Source organism: Crocodylus porosus, unplaced genomic scaffold (assembly GCF_001723895.1).
Source record: "Crocodylus porosus isolate Cpor-Errol unplaced genomic scaffold, CroPor_comp1, whole genome shotgun sequence".
In the NCBI taxonomy this organism is placed as follows: Eukaryota; Metazoa; Chordata; order Crocodylia; family Crocodylidae; genus Crocodylus; species Crocodylus porosus.
The window spans coordinates 12,758,747-12,768,618 of NW_017728925.1; the positions used below are offsets into that span (position 1 = coordinate 12,758,747).

At 50.2% G+C, this 9,872-nt stretch overlaps 1 protein-coding gene across 3 annotated transcripts in view; it reads right to left on the reverse strand.

Annotated features, from left to right (window-relative positions):
- Positions 1–4,583: 4,583 nt before the first annotated feature.
- DDX31 (DEAD-box helicase 31) overlaps positions 4,584–9,872 on the reverse strand; it is a 64,529-nt gene continuing 59,240 nt past the window's right edge. For all 3 annotated transcript variants that reach the window (XM_019540838.1, XM_019540837.1, XM_019540840.1), the window contains one exon: positions 4,584–6,717. In XM_019540838.1, the coding sequence (XP_019396383.1) occupies positions 6,575–6,717 (143 nt within the window). In that variant the 3' untranslated portion in view covers positions 4,584–6,574. The remainder of the gene's footprint in view (positions 6,718–9,872) is intronic.

Here is a 9,872-nt window from a genome sequence, read left to right on the forward strand (position 1 = left end):
ATCCCCTCGCCCCCCCGGAGATCCCCGGCCCGGACTGTAAATACCGCGTGCAACGTGCATCTGAATTATTTATTTGTGACCCCCGAGGGCGTGTTTGTGTCAGTGCTTCTTGTCGGTCTGTACCCGGGGCCTCCGCACGCCGGCCGCCGCCCGCTCGGCTCGGGCCCTTCCTTTTATAAATGTGGAAATAAAACTTCTTTGCAAACACCCCGGCTCCTGCTTCCAGCCGCCCGGGGGCCGCCCGGGCCGGGGGCTGGGGGGGAGGGGGCCGGGCACCCCCCAGCCCTGCCCCCCAGGGGAGGGTGCCTCCGCGCCCCGGCCGGCCCCCGCCCCGGCGCGGGGCGCGAAGGGTCTCATTGCCCAAGCGCCTTCAAGGATCGCCTTGGAAAACCGGGTTGTCTGCACCCCGGAGAAGCGGCGCTCGCGCGGCCGCAGCCCGCCAGCCCAGCAGCTGGCCGCCGGGACAGCCTGGGAGCGGCGGCGGCGCGGGGAGCTGACAGATGGGCTGCGAGGCTTAGCCCCCCCCGCGGCCCCACGCCTCCGCCCGTCCCCTGCAACCTGTGGGCCAGGCCGGAACGGGACCCCCCTCCCCTCGCGGCTCTGCAAGGGACCCACCGCCAGCCTCTGGCCCCTCTCGCACCCAGCCCTCCTCTGAGGAGCCAGCATAGAGCCCCCCTGGACCCCCCTTTCCGGCTCCAGGAGCCACACACCAGGTGAAGACCTGCCTCTTCTTGCTCTTTGGCCCGCGGCGAAGGAAGGCCCAGCCCCTGACACTACCCCCGTGCAAGGCAATTCCTTTCCTCCACCCCCCCGCCCCCCAGGGATCTAGGGAAGGGCTCTTCTTGGTGAAGGAGAAGATTTCCAAGTGGTGACCCCCCAAACCTCAGAGGCTGCAAGAGGGCAAGCCTCGGGCCTGACCCTGCACCTACCAGGGGGGTGGGGGGGGAGCGTGTTTAAATCCTCCAAGACAGGATGCTGGCCTGATTCTAATTCTGCAAAATGCACAGCAGCTAATTAAGTCCAGCGGCCCCCTTGCCTTTGTGACTGGCGCTGTTTCTTTGCATGTGAATGGTGGAGTTTGGTAAATCCGGGGCTCTGGCATGGGGGAGGATTGTCCCCAGCTCAGGGTTAATGAAGTGGGAAAGGAGTCTCTCAGAGCAGCATGCAAACAGAACCCCCCATACAACACACCCAGGCCAAAAAGCCTACATGGATTGACTTAAACCCGGGGGATAAGTGCTTTGAATTAATCTCATTGAATAAGAATGAGGCCAAACAAAACTCTTTAAAATCATATTAAAAATCTATCAAAGGACAACTTGCACTGGGTGTGCTTTTCATTTTGTGAGAGTGAAAGCAGAGAGAATACAGCAACCTTCCTTACATTTACACAGCAGGAATGTAAATCAAAGACATTCTCTAATATTTAATTGTCCTTGTACCTCCGAGCAGATTCCATCTCTTACATTAATGAAGTACAACGCTTCCCTACAAGTTTATAATTGCAATATTTAAATTTGTCTTGCCAATTCGCATCTGGAGGAGGCTGGGAAACTCATGGCAAAGATTTCAACCAGCACGTTCAAACACGAACAGGTTTCAGGTTGCGTTTAAACAACGGCAGTAGGAAAAATCAAGACTACCGTCCAAAGAAACAACAAGCTTAGGCAGCAGGGGTGACCTGGCCAGTGTCCTTTTGTGAAAGAAAGCAAGGGGAGAGGGAGCGAGGTTTCGAGTTGTGATGGGAGCTTAAATAACAGGGTAAAATGAAAAGTTTTAAAAGAAATCAGCGCTTCAGCGAACACACCACACTACAGCACATGGCATCTCCCAGGTGAAGAGCGTCTCCTACAGAAGATCGCAAAGTGCTTTGAAACCAAGACAACATCTAGCCACACGACAGCCTTGCGAGGCAGGAATCGGCCCCGTTCCAGAGCGAGGGACAGAAGTGAAGCGACTTGTCCAGAATCCAAAAGCAAGTTTGTGTCCATGACAGGGACAGGACCCGAGCTTGAACCCTGAGCCCCGTCCTCTCCTCGCAGCAGGATTCTTCCCCTGTACTATGCAACTCCCCAGGACGAGACCTTATCACTCCCAATTCGTACAGCACTGCACGCAGGGGAGCCCTGACCCTGGGCCCTGCTCAAATACAAGAATACACAAACTGGAGAATTCACAGCAGATTAAAATAGGGTGCAACGGCTTCAAACAAAGCAGGATGACATAATGAAAACTGCATGGGCCTGGAGATGCGTCAGAAACCATCACAAAGACAAGTGCTCTGTGCCAAAAACTGTCACTTCAAGGGGCTAGACTTCCCTTGACTAGCGCGCGGATAAAGCGTGGCTTTCCGCTAACTCCTGGTTTGGGTTCTGAAAGGCCAAGTGACAGTCGGAGCTGCAGTACAAAAATGCAAAGCAGGCTCCCTAGCCCAGAAAGGACCAACTTTAGAGTCCAAAATGTTGTGGTTAGGGTTTAAACTGAGCTCTCTGCAGCAGGAATGCAAACCCCTGCTTTCATTCACAGCATAATAAAGGTGAGGATCCACCAAAGGCTGTCAAATTTCCATTTGGCACCTGGCCTCCTGTTTCTATTGCATCAATATGAACATAGACGCAGGTATGTTGCTGTCCTGCCTGCCCCTTTCTCAACGCTGGGAAAGGGACTGATGCTTAGACAGCACTGTGTATGCCAATAGGAAGCTGCAACAATTGGGGACCGAACAGCGAGACCAGGGCAGAGACTGAGCGATCACAGGCAGTAACGTGGCTGAAGGAATCTCACCCCCACATGGACTCATGAATCAGCAGTCGCTGCTCTCCAGCTGGCTTCTGTCCAAGATATTTTAAGACACCTATCACGTTATCATGTAAGCACTGAACAAAATTATGCTGAAACATAGAGTCCAGAACAAACGGTGAGTTTCTGTCTTCTCCCCAGGGTTGCAGAGGAACGGGAATTTATACCGACAGGGGAGTTTTGCTGCTTTGTCCTTAATGATGGGCATCGCGCCTGGGGAGGTTAAGGTGCGCCTTGTGCTCAGACCTGAACGCGCTCTTCTGGGAGGAGTTCCCAACTGGGGGCCGTACACACCTCCCAGCGCCCCCTCTACCAGCGTCAAAGACCAGAACCATTCCTCAACACCTGGGAGGCAAAGCTGCAATGGGGGGGGGGGGGTGCCTCACTGTGCAGGTAGGTCCCAGTCCTATAACAAGATAGCAGATTAGGGACAGGACTTGGAGCTCCCCTCTGAAACATATGGGGGCTGAGCGGAGCCGTTCTGGGATGGTGCATTAACATCAGGTTTCTTTCATGCCAGCTTTCTCCTGATAGCAAGAATGTAACAGGTTAAAATGGGTCTAACCTGAAGGATGCAGGAACCAATTCTGCCCCACAGAAATCAGTACGTGTATATAACTGGGTACCTGGGGTATGAAGTCTCTGGAGAGATCAAGGTCTGACAGATCAGCATAGGTACATGCTGAGGTCTCACCCCCAGCCCCTCAAGCCTTTATCTGCCTGGTGGCATTTCTTCTCTCCCATCATTCTTCCTCTGCCCTGGCAGGAGCCTTTCAGCCTTTAAAAGGCAGATAGGATTTGGCCTTTATTGTTCGGTGCAGCACAACAGACTGAGACACAGAGCTGTGGTCCCTGTCTCCAGGAGCTGATCAGCTTAGTAAACACAAACCCAAGAGCACGGGTGAAACAGAGCAAGAGCTTTTCCCGAGAGCGAGCATGCCTGACTCCAGCAGTCAGACAAGAAGAGGGCTCTTGGAAGCGCACACAAATGCAGCTAGCTCTGGATGTGCAGAAAAGGCAGGACTAGCAGGAAGTTAAAAAGCTGAAACTTTATCCTGCCATCAGGTTTTATATTGAACGCTGCTCGGAAATCAAATTAGGAACCGACAGTAAAATAAAGCCCTTTCTCCTAGTCTTAATTTAAAAACCAGGCCCAAGTCGATGCATGTGCAGCTGAATTATGCTGAGGCTTTTGTGCAACTAATCTACGATTTCTATGCCGGTGACAATCCAATACCGATTTATTGAAAAGGTGGTTTAAGTTTTAGCTAAAATTAACCTTATAACTGTGAAGTCTTCCTTCCTAAGCCAGCTGGGTGGGAAAGTACTAAAGCAGACCAGGAGACAGACAGTGGCCAGACAGCGTAATCCACAGGGTTGCATAAATCTAACAGAGGGCAGAATTTAGTTCTCCCTGTGAGTGGCCAGCCAGAAGTTGCACATCTGCAGTAGTTCATCTCTGGCAAGCTTGGCCTGGCCTCTCTGTCGGTATACACACATTGCCTTTAACATTTTCCGATAATTTCCCCCTTCCTCCCTTCCGTAGTCACTCACTCTTAATCTGGAGCTATCAGGTAAAAGATGGTGAGCCTTAAAGAGAAAGGTCTGTAGGTAAAAAAAGAGTAATCACTCATTATTTCATCAAAACCATTTGTAGAATTACACGCCCAATAATACAGAGGGCGAAAAGATTTCCTAAAGTCTAACTGACGCGCTGTCGGCTTTTTCTTCCAATTATTATAAATTCACCAATAGTTCCCATTAATTCTTATGTGACAGTCAGCTTGGAGAAGGTCATACTTTTTTTTTTTTTTTTTTTACCTCCTGCACAAGATCAATTCTTCCCAAGCTTATCCTCTCGGCATCATATTCTCTGACTCATTTTCATCCTCGGGGTCTTTTTTTAAGTTGACATTTGCCTTAAACCGTATTGCCCTACCAAATAATAATAATAATAACATTTTTATTTAATTTTCGTCTCATCAGTCCCTTGTACTCTCTGCCCATCACTTGGTTTGTTATATAGCTGAAGCCCTTTTAAATTTGTCTTTTTCAAGTGTCCAAAAAATACCTCTCCTGCTGCGAAAAACATGAAGCCAGGAAGTTGCAGTTCAGTAATTGCCTGGGAGGGAAAAAGGCAGACGCACTCTGGTTCTCCAAAGTTATACCCAGCTGAGAAATCTTTTGGATTGGCTGCTCTTTTTCTGCACTGCATGGCCTGACTCCTTCTTGCCTAACGCCATGTGCCATCACTTATATCGCTGCAATCTGATATGCAAACATCTTACAGCCCCCTCTGCCAGGCTGTGCCTCCTATTCTACATAAGCTCATATACCGCTCTGAACTACCACTGTATCCGCCTGGGCACTCGGGGATGTAACCAGCATGTGTCACATGTGCAGTTTGTTCCTGCTCTGGTCTTCTCTCAAGAGGGAGGGCTGTATGTACACTGGGCAGGGCTTTTTTTTCCCCTTTTAGGCGTGCCTGATGCTCAGTGGTTATAGTGGAGAAGAGAGATTGAGGTGAGCCCAGTACTCAGAGCTGATAGCGGGGTGGGCTTTCATATGTGGCCTCATTAAAAGCAGGGAAGCTGTGTACAACTCCACTGAGGCTAAGCGGGCTCCAGCCTGCGTGCAGGGTAATGATGAATGAGGCCCAAATACAGCCTGGCTTGGAGCACACCACAGCACTCCCAGACCCACCAGGACCTGACTGGGAATGAAGAAAGGAAAAAGCCCAAGCTACTGATGTCTTCCTGCTTCAAAGGCAAAAAACAGGGAAAAAACAGAGAGAAAAGTCAACTAGCCCAGAAAAGGCTCTGAAAGGGGGAATGGATATTTAAAAAGAGCTGATTAACTACACTTCTCAGAGGGAGTAACGCCTTTCCAAAATGATGGATTATTGGCAAGCATTAGAAATACTCTGCAAAGCCTTCAGTGTGCTGAGATGGGAGATGCTTTTTGCAACACAGAACAGCTTCATCCTCAATGACTTGGGCCCAGTCCTACTTATAAAGATTGCCTGAGCAAGGACTCACAACTGTATCATGTGGCCTGTGTCTGGTTACAGACAGGAACAAATCCTTTTTCCCAAGTAAATAGGAGCTTTGCCATTACCTTGAGCGCCATCCGCACCACTGACAGTACAGGGCTGACAAAGGGTCCCATGCTTGTTAAACGCAGACTAAGCAAACAAGGGTCAGACTTTGCTACCTCTGCTCACACTGAGCAGCATTTGCCTCTCTGGAGAGCCTGAGTGAAATGAACAGGTCCCTGCAGAGGACGAGTGGTTATACCTGGCCCTTGGGGCGAACACTCACTGAGTTAAATTAACTTTCTGTGGTTAAAAAAAAAAAAAGAGGCATTAGTCCCTATAGGCTTTTAAAACAATCACTCCTGTGAATTCAGTTCCTTTCTCAACCCAGGTGAAGTGCACTTATTGGCAGGGCGCTTGTATGTTGCCCTCTACGCTGCAGCTCACCTCTCTGAAATTTTCCTAACAAAAGCAAATTGTCACGGAGAACTTGGAAACTTAGCGCGTCTCCGGGAAGCTGCATTTAATTGGAACGGAGCATTCTTTGCTGAGAACAGGACGTGTCTGAATTCAGTCCCATTCATCCTGTAAGGCTCAGCTCCCCAAGGCTTTAAGCCTTTGAACAATTCTCTGCTAAATCCCGATGCTCGTCAGTTTGCTTTACATGTCACTCTGTCCCCTGTCCCCGGCGTTCTCTGGAACCAGTTTTTGTAGCGGAGGATTGGAAACTTCCAGTTCAGCTCAGCGTTTCCTGGTTGCCAGGTTTTCCGTGTCTTTTCTTCCTCTTGACCTTGGATACATTAGAGTCCATCCCACTTGAATATTCAGAGCGCAAGATTTCAGCAAGGTGGCGTTTGCCTTGGGTCCTCTTGTGAAGGTCGGGCCTGGGCAGAGGAGAGCAAAGAGAGGGGGGTTAGCTTTCTTTCCCTCTGGAACACAGTTGGGTGGGATGCTTACCTCTCGGCTGGGAAAGGGACATTTGCACCCTACCAGAAATGCGGCTTCCTTTCCTCGAGGCTAGATATGATTATGATCGGTATGTTAAAATAGGTGGGAAAATACCCTGCCGCTTTTAAAAGGGAGGCTTTGTTCTGTACAAATGCTCCGGTGGTGGGGGAAGCTGATGAAGCCTATGACACAGCACTTTGCAAATGATATGAGCCCCAGTTGAAAGCCACAGAGCAACAGAAACATTTTTGTTTCAACAGAGCTAAACCCTGTGCTTTGAAAGAAAAAAAAAAGGAACAAAAACAAAAGTCCTTTCTGACACGAGCCTGCCAGCCACTCTCGGCCCTCCCTCCCCATCCTGTGGGCTTCCTCTCCGCAGACTGACTGTTGCAAAGGCAACAGCATCCTGCCTCGCCGCTAACTTCCAAAATGGATCGTCCAGCAACTCTAACCTGCTGTGTATAAATATACAAGCGCACTCAGCGCTTTCTCTCCACAGATCCTGCCACCGGCCTGCTCTGTGACCTTGGCTACGCTGCATCCTCTCTCTGTCCCTCTGTTTCTCCTCCCACCACCTCTCTGTCTTGTCTATGGAGACTGGGAGCTTCTCAGTGCAGAAAGCACCCTCTGCTCTGTTCGTACAGAACCTAGCACGACGGGACCCTGGCATGAGTTGGTGCCTGCAGGCCGTACTGCACCATAAATAACAAGCAGACAGAGCAGATCCCAAGCCCTCCAAAAAGGTGGGTGGGAACAGATCTACTCATCTTGCTGGGGTGATAGCATACAATCAAAACTCTGTACGCCCTGGCACAGATATGCACTCGGTGCATGGGTAGGCCATGAAGCCTCACAAGGCTGAAGGCCTTCACCTTGTATTTTGCATGATCTGATCTGTCAAGTGTCTAGAATCGTGCTGGGTGAGTCACTGGAAAAGTAAAAGCCCCACCCTGCCCAGGAGATGCCACAAACGAGGGTCAGAAACGGCCAGAGTGGCAGGTAGGCATAGAGAACAGGGGGTGACAGTAAATCGCATATGACCTGGCAAGGAATCAGGATGGCCTGATGGCTCAGTTCCTCTCCTCTTCTCTGCTCTGCCATGAACTGAGTTCCCCTGCCTCCCACAGTTTTACAGCAGGAAAAAAAGGAAGGGAGAGGGCTTGGGGAATAGTATCTAAGAGGGGCTTTGCAAAAGCAAGGGGTAAGTTCAAAGGCGAGGCTCAAATGGCCGCTCTATTCCTGTCTTCACTCCTACTCCTACCCTGCTGTGGCCCCTGTGTGATCCAAGGTCCATGATGGAGGAGCCTAGGCAAGGGGACCCCAGAAACTGAGCCAGAAAAGAAACCGATCCACCCCAGGTGTTGTGTATGGCAAGTCTGAAGAGCGAAGACTTTGCCATTAATGCTAGACCAGCAAAGCCCTCTAGTGGAGACGCACCTTAGGCCAGGCCAGACAAGTCTGCGGGTCTCGTTAAACCACCTCCCTTTTGCCGCACAGCCAGCAGGATGCGTTTTTGCAGGGGTTAGCCTGCCTCTGCACGTGGGGTTTTGCTGGCATAGCGCTGGATTGTTTCTTCTTTATTCCTGACCAAAACTGCTTTGCTGGCGTAGGCCCGGTCTTTTCCCTTCTTCACGAAGTCTCCTCCGTGACTTGATGAAGTTTCTGACTGTCGCTTTCATTACATCGCCAAGCATTTACTACAGTCATCTTAGGGTTACCAGGCAACAGATCAGTTTACTTAACAACAGAGAACTATTTGCTGCTAAGGGCAAGTAATCCACCAGTAGCTGTCAGGCTGAGTTTCAGCTCAGCGGGGAAGGTTGTTCAACACTTTATTAGCAATCAGGTGAAATCATCGCTCAATTAGTAAATCAATACCCCCTGCTACCATGATCAGCTGCAGACCAGGAGGTGGGATGCTGCGGAAAGGAGGTTGCTCCTTGTTACCAGCGCCACAGAAATCAATGGCGCTGGACTGTGGATCTGACACTAATTGCTAAAAGAAGAAAAATACAGTGCTACAGGGCTACTGCTAGTCAGGGCCCCACTCATACGCAAGGTGCAAGAGCCACCAGCAAGACTGATGATCTGCTGGAGGTTGGGGGCTGGACCAGGTCCTGACCTCAGGTGCCCCAGTCCAAATCCAGACCCTCTGCTGACCTGCGAGAGAAAGGAGATCCCAAGGGCTCTACCCACAGTGGCAGCACAATCAAGATGGCAACAAGGTGGGAGGCCTTGCGGTTGCGATGCTAGGCTGGGGGCGTGGGGATCTTTCATCAGTCCTTGGGATCTGCTATAGATTCCTCTGTACATCCTCGGGCAATGCACTTAATCCCCCTTGCCTCATTTCCCCCCTGGAAAAAACAGGGCCGACAATACTTCTCTTACTCAGCGGTATTGGGAAAGCTCAGTGAGGGGGACTGGGACACTTGAGACTGTGGTGAGGAGAAAGACTTCCAAGAGACTTGTACACAAGAGAGAATCTGTTCCCCTTAGTTGGGATAAAGGCACAGATTGTCCAGGTGTCTTTCTACAATCTTGTGTCTATATATTACAGGCTGCTGAGTGCACATCGCACTCAGGACAGGGAAAGAAATCTGGAGCTGGCTTGATTCCTCCTTCTAAAATACCCATGCCAGAAGCAACCATTAACGATCAAGGTAGGATGCTACATATAACCTGGGGTGAGAGCATGAAGATGATTTCACAACACGTGGATTGGGCCCATCCAGACTCTCTGGAATTTCAGGATTTCAGCAGAGCTCATAGAGACATCTGATAGGTGAATGGATAATAAAACACACACCTCCATAACACTAGACAAGGTAAAATGTGAGAGGGAGACAAAGCCTCATATACTGAACACAGGATCACCCTTACAACCTGTAAATCCAAGTTACCCCATAGCTGGGCATTACAAGTTTCCTTGTACCTTCTTCCAAGGCATTTGGTACTGACAGCTCTTTCATAGTTTCTAGGGTTGGAAGGGACCTGAACAAATCATCAAGTATGACCCCCTGCCATGGCAGGAAAGAGTACTGGGGTCAAACGACCCCGGCAAGATGATTGTCAAGCCTTGTCTTAAAGCCCC